The following is a 12,023-nucleotide window of genomic DNA, read 5'->3' as shown; positions in this document are numbered from 1 at the left end:
GCAGCCTGCAGGCTCCTCCAACTCCTGTGATGTGTCTGTGTGTGTGTTTGCTGACTGCAGTGTTCATGGCTACTTGTTCATGGTTATTACTGTTAGTGAACTGTGGACTTGCTTTCCTAGGCAGAGGCTGAGCCATGTGGCCATTTGCTCCTCCCTGCCCCCCCATCACCTCTCACTCCTGGGAGTCTGCTTTTTTCCCTGGAGAGTCTAGCTCCTTCCCTTTAGAGCATGGGCAGGAGTCTCCAGTTGTCTTGGGACCTGGGAAGGTTTTCACCACTTTCATCATCTTTCTTCATGGAGTCTCTTCACTCCTCTTACAAGAACCTCACTTCCTTATCCCACTCCAACCCCAGTCTGTTCTGAAGATCAGCAATTAGAGATACAAGCAAAGCAAGGAGTTCGTGAGCCCAGCATTGCCTTCAGGAGGCTACTATACCCTTCCATGGTTATTTTTCTCCCTGGGGAAGCCCCAGGGAGCACCATCTGCCCTGCCCTTCACATAGCACCCAGAGATTCCAGGCCCAGGGCTGCTGCTTTTTTTCTTTTTTTTTCACAGTCCCACTCTGTCACCCAAACCGGAATGCAGTAGCATGATCTCAGCTCACTGCAACCTGGGTTCAAGGGATTCTCATGCCTGGGCCTCTCAAGTAGCTGGGATTATAGGCACGCAGCACCACACCCAACTAATTTTTGTATTTTTAGTAGAGATGGGGTTTTCCCTGGCCTCAAGCAATCCACCTGCCTTGGCCTCCCAAAATTCTGGGATTACAGGTGTCAGCCACCATGCCCAGCCCAGGCCCAGGGCTTCTAATCTGCCCTTGGGGAATGTAGCCCTTACATATCTTATGAGCAATAACCACAGGGGCTCTGGTACCCCACCCGTCTCCAACCTTCCTGCTTCTGAGACTTCAATCTACAGCCCAGTTTTTGTGGACACAGGCTCCCATCCCTGAAGCTGAGTCTCCAGCAGGTGATGACTGAAGGATTCCCATTCTGTTGCGGCCAGCACACTGGAATGGACAGTGGGAGAGTAAGGGGCCTTTACTTCTCTGTCCACGTCCCCTTGGTCAGCAGAGAACTCCCGCATCCTTTGCGCTGCCTGTCAGTGGTCAGAGAGGTGAGGTAGGTAGGTTAGAGACTCAGTGGGCTCCATGCAGCACTGCTGCAGATGGTACAGGAAGAGGTCAAAGGTCATAATGACAGCAGGAGCTCAAATGAGATCCTGCCCTTCCTGTCCTCCATGTGCCTGTGGAAATCAACCAACCGAGCCTCTGTGGCCAGACTGCTGTTTTCTGTATCACAATCTGTCTGAACAACAGAAAAAAAAGGAATAAAATATTTGTTTCCTAGTGAAAAAAAACTATGAACAAAAAACAAGTAAACTTCAATCAGTGGATTATTTTTAAAGTAAACAAAAATTTTGGGATCTTTTCTTGAGAATTAAAATATTATTTCAAGACTTTACATAAACTAACAACTTTCTCAACTGTGTTAGCTACAGGAGCCAATGAGTTTCCAACTACAAAGGAAACGAAGAATATCGAATGCCAAAAAAAATCAAACAATCCTTTAATCACTCAATTCTAATAGTGTAAATGCTGAAGTAAGAGAACAATTTTATGACAGTTACTTCAATGAAAATGGAAAGAACATCAGATGCTATTTGGACCTCATGATGCGGAATGTGGGCAGGACGGCCCACAACTTGGAATCATCCATGCTTTACTTCAGCTTGGACCAAGCACGTCTGTGCCTTTATGCAAACATCAACCACAATTTGTATTTGTGTTATCGCCACCAAAAGCAGTTCAGAAGCAAAGGGAAAATATCTTCTGCCTTGTGATTACTTGTATCCATGGCTCTGCTGAAAATAGGTGAGGCATTTAGATCACTGATCATCTCTGTGATCATAGTGAAGCTATTACTTTTGTTGTTGTTGCAGTAGATTTCATCCTGGCTCTTCAAAATTTGATTGCATCTTTGGAATCAGAAAATACTTCTAGCAGTAGTACTTTCAAATTGTCATTTGAGCTGAAAGACTGCTGCTATTATATAGTGTGGCAGATGTTTACAACTTCCACTGCAATTACTATATCTCAATCTGAATTCTTTTTATTTTTTATTTCTTTTGAGACAGTCTCGCTCTGTCGCCTAGGTGACACTGTTGTACAGTGGTGCAATCTCAGCTCACTGCAACCTCCACCTCCCAGGTTCAAGCAATTCTTTTGCCTCAGCCTCTCGAGTAGCTGGAATTACAGGTGCTCACCACCACGCCCCGCTAATTTTTTGTAATTTTAGTAGAGACAAGGTTTCACCATGTTGCCTAGGCTGGTCTTGAACTACTGAGCTCAGGCAATCCGCCCACCTAGGCCTCCCAAAGTGCAGGGATTACAAGTGTGAGTCACTGCACTCGGCTTGAATTCTTTTTAATAAAAAAATTTGTTTACCACTTTATATAGTATTAGTTGAGGAAATCATACATCTTCCATGTTTAGCTGTTACTATGTGCTGGTGCCTTCTCTATTTTTGCATACTGCACGAAAAGCTTCAAAAGGAATCTTTTCTCATGTAATAAATCTCCGCTTTTCAAACAATTCATCACAGAGTTTATGCTTGAATTTTGGTATTTGGCATTCAAATATTCACAAATAAAAATAGATAATAGCAACCATCACAAAAATTGAGCTGAGTGAATTTGATAATCTCGCAGCTGCCTTAGTGTGTCTGTCACTCACAAGTCTGAACTCAGAACTAACATCAAACAGGGGTTGAACCATTGAAAGCATTACAAACTTGCAAACTAATAATCAATTGAAGTGGCTGGGCATGGTGGCTCATGCCTGTAATCCCAGCACTTTGGAAGGCTGAGGCTGGCAGATCACAAGGTCAGGAGATCGAGACCATCCTGGCCAACATGGTGACACTCTGTCTGTACTAAAAAAAATACAAAAATTAGCCGGAAGTGGTGGCACGTGCTTGTAACCCCAGCTACTCTGGAGGCTGAGGCAGGAGAATCACTTGAACCCGAGAGTTGGAGGTTGTAGTGAGCCAAAATCGCACCACTGCACTCCAGCCTGGCTACAGAGTGAGATTCCATCTCAAAAAAAAAAAAAAAGAAAGAAAAAAGAAAAAATCAATTGAAGTAGAGCTGCCATTGAAGTGGCCTGAGATGGCTATCCTATCCTTGGCTGGTATCTGGGAATGTGAATTTTGGGAAGGTTTGGGAACTTGGATTTCAGAAGGGTTCCCTCCACCCTCACTGATCAAATGGCTCACTGTACCTAAACAATATGGTTTCTGTGGAACACCTGCTTTTTTTCTGGGAATCTGGAATTTTGATTTGTGCACAATAGACAGTGTCTACATGAGCAGCCCCCCAATAAAAAGCTCAGGCACCGAGTCTCTAAGGAGCTTCTGTGAAAACATTTTGCATTTGTTATCACAGCGTGTTGCTGCAGGAATTCAGCACATCCTATGTGACTCCACTAGGAGAGGATGCCTGGAAGCTGGTGCCAGGTTTCCTCTGCACATGGCCCTGTGACCTCTCCCCTTTGCTGACCTTGCTGTAATAAGTCATAGCTATAGTGTGACTATATGCAAAGTCCTGTCAGTCCTCCTAGCAATTTTTTTAGCCCAGAAGTGTTCTTGGGAATTCGCAATACAGATGGCATCAGAAGCAAATTTTTTTTACTTCTGACTCTGTCACCCAGGCTGGAGTGCTGTGGCACAATCATAGCTCACTGCAGCCTTGAGCTCCTGGGCACAGGTAATCCTCCTGCCTCAGCTGGGACTACAGGTATGTATCCTCCCGAATAGCTGGGACTACAAGCACTTGCCACCATCCTGGGCTCTTTTTTTCTTTCTGTAAAGATAAGGTCTTGCTATGTTGCCCAGGTTTATCTTGAACTCCTGACCTCAAGTGATCCTCCTGCCTCAGCCTCTCTAAGTGCTGAGATTACAGGTATGAGTCACTGCACCTGGCCCAGAAGTGGAATTTGCTAGAACAACCCTGACTCACTAAGATTTGGCTCCATCACTGTTTGGGAAAAGGAAGAATGAAAGGGAATGGTGATAAGCCTTTGATAACTGGGTGTCTATGGAGCCCTCCATGGTTTGAGAGCAGCAGCTGAACTGCCACCTTCTGTTAGAAGCCACACTGACCTTTGGGGTTAGAAATGGATCCAACCCTGGCTTCTTTGAGCTGTGCTGGATGAAGTGAGGGGGAAAATATACATCTGGGGATTGGCTTTGTTTTTTGTTCTCTTCTCCAGGTGGGAGGAAAAAAAAAACAACGTGACAAATTATAACGGTGAGTCTTAGGTGGCCCCAAAAGTGTTAGAAGTTCTCAGGGCTGGAGCAAAGCTGGGGTGGGATGGTGGGAGGGTGTGGAGGGTGCCAAGACTCCATCCAGCCTCTTCTTCAGCCCAGCTGCTGCCGTGTTGCAAGAGCTGCCTCCTTCTTTGCCACCCCCTGTACCCTCCCCCATCTGCTTTCCAATCTGAATCTTTCCCACAGCAGTAATGCTAACCTAACTGCAAATGCTGGATTTACTGCTATGGGTTTAGTTTGCAACAGAAAAAAAAAATGTTTAATGGCTTTGTGTTTTGTGGCTATTACATCTAGATGTATTAATATGATAAAATTGATATAAAATGTTAAATGCTTTCAATTTCATAAATTCTAGAGGGAACACACTTATCAGGAAAAGCTGCAGAGGAAAGTAAGTGTGACACAACTTCCTTGGTTTTTGCAGCTAGTGGGCAGCTTGGAATTTAAATTCTCAATACTGGAAACAGAACAAGTCTCCAAAATTAATAATTTTTGCTATAGTTTTTGCCTATTGGAGCCACTGGAGAAAAGGAGATAATATTAAGAGAGGCAATCTTGAGCTAGAGATATGCTTTGGAATTTACAAAGCAGTTTTTCATCTCTAATGAGCTCTTGTAAGATCATATAGCTGACCCTCAGAGGCTGATGATTTTCTGGCCCCATGTGTATAGTTTTGAGTTGGTCAGCTTGGACTCTAAGGTGAATAATGTAAAAAGAGCCCAACAAAGCCTTGCTTGTCATTCAGCTAAGAACACAACTGTCTGACCCTGCATCATCTCAGTCTCCAGTTACTGGAAGAACATATATTAGATGTTGGGGAAACTATAAGGCTACAGGGTGATGCTGAATGTTGGCAGGGAGAATTGTTCAAGGTGGAAACTGTGGGGAACAAAGAGAGAGATTCTCATCTGTGTAGCTGCTGCTACATACTTTTTGGGGGGTAAGAAAACTGTTAAGGAATAAAAAAGCCAAGACCTCTGTCCTCACAGGGCTTTCAGGCTAGAAGGGAAACTGGCCACCATACAAATTGCATACAACTCCATTAGTACTTAAGAGGTCCGATTTATTGCTTTGAAACACAAGTGCAGGATGTTTAAGGTTTATCAGCAGCCTTTCCCTTTGTGGAAATTGTAAACTAAAAATGAAATTCTAAGCCCCCACCAACTGAAGGACACTCCCCTTAGCAAAGGGGACCCCAGAAAAATCTTACAACTGAGTTCCTGGCCATGATGAGATGGGAGGTCAGACATGTCTCATTATACCCTCTCATGTTTGTGGTTTAGACACAGCAACTGACCAGCATTAATGTTAAAATAGAGATCATAAGATTGGCAGAACGGACTTTTTGTGGCAATGAGATACCAAATTATAAACAAGACCTAAGACCATGCCAGGCAAGGGTTAGGTTAAGCACTCTAAACTTAAAGATTAACAATGGTCTAACCGCCACAAGGTTTTTCTTTTTTCTCTAGCAGCTAAATAAACGCTTGCCTTGACATAAGCAAAATAAAAACAATTGTAGCTCATCACCAGACACTAATTGGCTCCCAACTCCTGTCCCAATCACCATAACTACAGCTTTAATTAGACAAGAGACTGATTTCAGTAACTTTCTCCTGATAAGAAGACCACCCACCATGAACTGGTTCTGGCTGGGTTTACAGAGGTTGCACATTTGAGTGCCTTCGTGTCCTGTAAAGACATTTTGACTGATGGGGCCTAATTATAATACATTCAAATGTTAGGTCTCCATTCCAAAGTGAACATGGGTCATATGTTACATGCATATTGGTTCAATACACATGCGTCAGGATCACCTTCATGCATATTCATAGCCCCTCTTGTAACCTGTTGAAGATGTATGTTTAGCCAACTTGTCCAGCATAATGCTCCTACCCCAACCTATCTCCTTCAAAGTGCCTGTCCCTGGTCCCTGGTCTTAGCCACAGGCATTCTTCTCAGCCTGTTGCAGGCTGTAACCCCTTATAAAAAATAAAGCCTTCTCTCCATTCCAAATAGTTAAATCTTGTGAATTTTTTTTTTGTTGTTGTTTTGTTTTTTTTTTTTGAGATGGAGTTTCACTCATCACCCAGGCTAGAATGCAATGGCACGATCTTGTGTCACTGCAACCCGTGCCTCCCAGGTTCAAGCGATTCTCTTGCCTCAGCCTCCTGAGTAGCTGGGACTACAGGCACCTGCCACTACGCCCAGCTAATTTTTATATTTTTAGTAGAGGTGGGGTTTCACCATGTTGGCCAGGCTGGTCTCGAAATCCTGACTTTGGGTGATCCGCCTGTCTCCGCCTCCCAAAGTGCTGGGATTACAGCTGTGAGCCACTGCACCTGGCCTAAATCTTGTGATTTTTAAATCCAACAGAGTCAATTAAATGGTTCCTTGACAGAGAAACATTTAAGGCAGACATTAGCTTTTATTGCCCCATAACGCTTCAGTAAGTTTCCCTGAATATTTGCATTTACTTGTCAATCAACTCACAGGGACTGAGGCAGAAGTAAAACCCACAATTACCTTACCCCTGGCCTATGTGATAAAGTAACAAATCTTTTATCACATATTTGAGAGGCATCTCTGCTACTGAGAACTTTTTTTTTAACCTTTTATTTTAGGTTCAGGGGGATATGTGCAGGTTTGTTATGTAGGTAAACTTGTATCACAGGGGTTTGTTGTACAGATTATTTCATCACCCAGGTACTAGGCCTAGTACCCAATAATTATTTTTTCTGATCCTCTCCCTCCTCCTACCCCACCCTCATGTAGGCCCAGTGTCTGCTGTTCCCCTTTGTGTCCATGAGTTCTCATTATTTAGCTCCCACTTATAAGTGAGACTGGGCGATTGCTGACCTGCATCTCTCTTGGGTGGATCTCCCAGGACATAAGCAAAAGACCCTTGGCCACAACCACTACCAAGGTCCCTTTCTCTGCTTCCTCCAAGTTAGGGAGGAAACATAAGCCCTAAGATCACCCCAGAGCTGTGGTGGGAAGCCCAGGAGAGATAAAACCTGAGTAGTTTTAAACTAGAATATGCATGTGGCTTTTTAAAAATGTTTGCAATTTTTTTGCTATTCTCCCCTTGAGATTTGGGGGTCTATGCCCACCCTTACCAGACTGGACACTAGTGCTCACTTGTCACTGACACATGACATGAAAGTGATGCTGTGTGACTTCCAAAGTTATGTTTAAAAAGGCCATGAGCATCTGCCTGGTTCACTCAGGTCATTCACCTACGGTGCCCTTGATCACCAAGTCAAAGCTCTGAATGTCCTGAGACTGCTCTGCTACCTGGAATCCCAGGGTACCTGGGGGGTCCTGCAGCCAAGCCCCATGTCCTCTGCAGACATGAGAGTGAAGTCACCTACAGATGATGCCAACCCTTTGCTGTGGATTCAACTCCAGCCAATGAGTCTTCTCTGCAGTCCCCAAACACCAATAAGCAGCAATAAGCCATCTTTTCTGTTTCTTCCTAGCCCTGTGAACCATGAACAAAATAAAATGGTTGTTTTATGCATTATTTTATGGTGGTGGTTCTTTCTTTTAAAAAAATTCACAGTAAAAGCACCAAGAATAACACACTTGTGGGACATTCACAAGGTACAAAATAACATACATTGAAATCTAGGTTTCCTTCTTTCCCTCTTCCACAGCCTATCAGGTTCTGCCTCTGGAAGTAACAATGGTTAAGTTTCTGCACATCTTTCCAATTTATTAATTAACAATCATATAGCACTGACACTGTGAGGAAGCTTTTTTTTTTTTGAGACAGTCTCCCTGTCGCCCAGGCTGGAGTGCAGTGGCACGATCTCGGCTCACTGCAGGCTCCACCCCTTGGGGTTCACGCCATTCTCCTGCCTCAGCCTCTCGAGTAGCTGGGACTACAGGCGCCCGCCACCTCGCCCGGCTAATTTTTTGTATTTTTAGTAGAGACGGGGTTTCACTGTGTTAGCCAGGATGGTCTCGATCTCCTGACCTCGTGATCCGCCCACCTCGGCCTCCCAAAGTGCTGGGATTACAGGCGTGAGCCACCACGCCCGGCCTTGTGAGGAAGATTTTTAAGGGCTTTGCTTATATTTATTCATTTACTCTTCATTCACTGTGGACACTCAGGTGGCAGCAGGAAGGAAAGTATTTTGCTCGACCAAATGAAAGTCTGATCTGCTCTTTGAATGCTGTTCCTTTAATCAGATAATTCTATTTTCTTCATATATTACCAAATCTTTTTTATTTTCTCCCCTAATTGGGCATTCAGAGATGTGACTCTGTTTTCTAGTTTTTCTTACGTTTCACCACTAAATCTTAAATTTCATATGAGACAGGCAGCGATGAAATTTCTGTCACTGGACATATATATGTATGTGTATGATGGTGCCTTACACATACACATTTTTCTATCTAGCGATTAACCATTAAAATTCTATACTCAGAGTGAGGAAGCATTACACGTTCCTTTCCCAATCTTGTCAACTACCCCGTCAATTAAATAATCCCTGAAAAAATGGCAACATCTATATTAACGCAGTTTTTATATCTCATCAATGACCCATTTGATAAAATAGTTCTAGAAACTTGTAATGAATCAGCAGTGATGGAAATTTGTACTGAACTATTTCATATCTAAAAGGGTATCTACTTTGTTTTAGACATGACAACTCTCTCATGTTTATTTTAGAATTTTCCATTGTTGCATGTTTAAAGTGCTTGTCAATTCCCTTCCCTTTCCTAATTCTCATGACCAGATCATAAGAATGTGTGTGATCAGGCTGATTGATGTGCCACAACACATATTTAATCCTGGAATTTAGGGTTATCAGAAGTTTCCATTAAAAAAAAGTATCATATGCTTTCAAACAACCCACTGTTGAACATATAGTGCTTCATTTTTCTTAATGTTTCAGTGAATAGCCAGCCTTTTATGCATACATGAATAGAGGATCTCTCAATAAATTCAAAGAGATTCAGAAATAAGTACATAAACTTAGTTGCATAGAGAGAAAAAGTAGGTAATATACGTAAGTGATAAAAGAAGGTTTTATATAATTACTTTTTCAAACTAAATTTATAATATTGCTTTTTAAACTAAATCTGGAACAAATGTTAAATTATTTAATCTAGAAATGTCCAGTGATTCAGGAACAGTAGAAATGGTTGAGGAGGGCATTTCAACTCAAGCATGGAACTCCTTTTATTCTCAACACGTTAGCTTTTTCCCTCTTCACTCTAAAATGTTCACTATCAAATACATTTGAGAGGTCTTTTTTCCTCATTTAACATTTATTTCATACACAGAGAATAATACTGTGGGTCTGAGATTCAGTTTTTGAAATGCAACATATACTCTAAGTGACCCTTTTACCCATGTCAAAATAGCAGCAGTTGGACCCCATAATGTGGCATGTATTCATTTGAAAATTCTACAGTGACCTATCACTGTGATCATGTGATGAAGCATATCTTGCCTTCCATTCTAACCATCACTCTGTGAGCTTCAAGCTTCAAGTTTGACAGTATTTGTCAATTTCGGAATGTCATACAAAGAATGCTCAAATATGGGGAATTTTATGTACTGTTGCTGAGGCATGTTCACTTTCATCTTCTGATCGTGGTTTCTTCAAATAGGCCAGTTCACTTGTACTCAAAATGTCTTCCTCATTTTTTTGTTTCCCCTACTCCAATTCGTCTATGGATTTATGAACATGTTTTATAGTATTATTACTGATTTGTACTTTTGATTCATCCACCAAGCTTTTTATCTTAAATATTTTCCTATTTTTAGAAAAATATACTGTTTCCCCACACCACTTTTGTACGCAATGTTTCATGGGATACAGAAAAAACACAACCACACTGCCTTCATCAGCTGAGGAGAATATTGATACCAAATACAGTATGAGACATTCCATGAAAGGGAAATTATAGATCAAAATCTTCTGAGTATAAAAGTCAAAATCTGAAACCAAATATTAGAGTGGTCTAAATCTGGAGATTTTTAGGAAAAGAAACTGAAATTTCATGGTGGGAAATATAATTTTGCTTAGTTTAGAGGTTTTGAGGGATTGTTTTAAAGAAAAATTTAAACGATAAATAACATTAAATGGATACAAAAATTATAAAATAAAAATAGAGTTATAAAAATTAAAATAAAAATATATTAATATAAATTGTAGAAATATAATAAAAGGTTATAAAAATATTATAAAAGGTTACAAAATTCTTTTGCTCTCAAGATTGATTGGGATTAGATTTGTTTATAAGGTCTTATTAAAATTAGCCATAATATTAAAAATACAGCCGTGTGCGGTGGCTCACGCCTGTAATCCCAGCACTTTGGTAGGCCGAGGCGGGTGGATCACGAGGTCAGGAGAAGGAGACCATCCTGGCTAACAAAGTGAAACCCCGTCTCTACTAAAAATACAAACATTAGCCGGGCATGGTGGCAGGCACCTGTAGTCTGAGCTACTCGGGAGGCTGAGGCAGGAGAATGGCGTGAACCTGGGAGGCGGAGCTTGCAGTGAGCCGAGATTGCGCTACTGCATTCCAGCCTGGGCAACAGAAGAAGACTCTGTCTCAAAAAAAAAATAAAATAAATAAATAAATAAATAAATAAATAAATAAATAAATATAAAAATAAATAAATAAATAAACATTAAAAATACATTAATATCCAACCAAATTTTTTTTAAATAAGCATAAGATTTGTTCCCCATGGAACTTAACAAAAAGAGTACGTATTCCCGTGTGCCAGAGTGCCAGGTCACCATATACTATTATGTTGGGTTTACATATTTGATGATGTGTCACTACCAGGATGCCATCCGGGTCTTTGCCAACATCCTCCTCTACATCCAGGGGACCAAGAGCATGTTCCAGAGGACCACATACAAGTATGAGATGATTAACAAGCAGAATGAGCAGATGCATGTGCTGCTGGCCATTGCCCTCACGATGTACCCCATGAGTATCCATGAGAGCATTCACCTCCAGCTGCAGGAGAAATACAGGGACAAGATGCTGCACATGCAGAAAGGTGACCCACAAGTCTATGAAGAACTTTTCAGTTACTCCTGCCCCAAGTTCCTGACACCTGTAGTGCCCAACTACGATAATGTGCACCCAAACTACCACAAAGAGCCCTTCCTGCAGCAGCTGAAGGTGTTTTCTGATGAAGTACAGGAGCAGGCCCACCTTTCAACCATCCGCAGCTTCCTCAAGCTCTACACCACCATGCCTGTGGCCAAGCTGGCTGCCTTCCTGGACCTCACAGAGCAGGAGTTCGGGATCCAGCTTCTTGTCTTCAAACACAAGATGAAGAACCTCGTGTGGACCAGCGGTATCTCAATCTTGGATGGTGAATTTCAGTCAGCCTCAGAGGTTGACTTCTGCATTGATAAGGACAAGATCCACATCGCGGACACCAAGGTCTCCAGGCGCTATGGGGATTTCTTCATCCGTCGGATCCACAAATTCAAGGAGCTTAATCGAACCCTGAAGAAGATGGGACAGAGACCCTGAAGACATTCACACACATTATTCAGGAACCTGTTTTGATATATTATAGGCAGGAAGTGTTTTTGCTACCATGAAACCTTCACCTAGATCAGCCATCAGCCTGTCAACTCAGTTAACAAGTTAAGGACCAAAGTGTTTCAAGTGGATATCAGGAAAGGATCTTTGGAGCCAGAAAA

General features: G+C 42.1%; 1 protein-coding gene across 1 annotated transcript; it reads left to right on the top strand.

The window, feature by feature from the left end:
• The first annotated feature begins 11,043 nt into the window (after positions 1 to 11,043).
• LOC129480822 (eukaryotic translation initiation factor 3 subunit L-like) lies at positions 11,044 to 12,023 on the top strand. Its single transcript, XM_055275199.2, has one exon. The coding sequence runs from the start codon at positions 11,044 to 11,046 to the stop codon at positions 11,848 to 11,850; it is 807 nt and encodes a 268-aa protein (XP_055131174.1). The 3' UTR covers positions 11,851 to 12,023.

The sequence above is a fragment of the Symphalangus syndactylus genome, chromosome 4 (assembly GCF_028878055.3).
Source record: "Symphalangus syndactylus isolate Jambi chromosome 4, NHGRI_mSymSyn1-v2.1_pri, whole genome shotgun sequence".
Taxonomy (NCBI): Eukaryota; Metazoa; Chordata; class Mammalia; order Primates; family Hylobatidae; genus Symphalangus; species Symphalangus syndactylus.
This window is presented reverse-complemented; position numbering and strand designations above follow the sequence as displayed.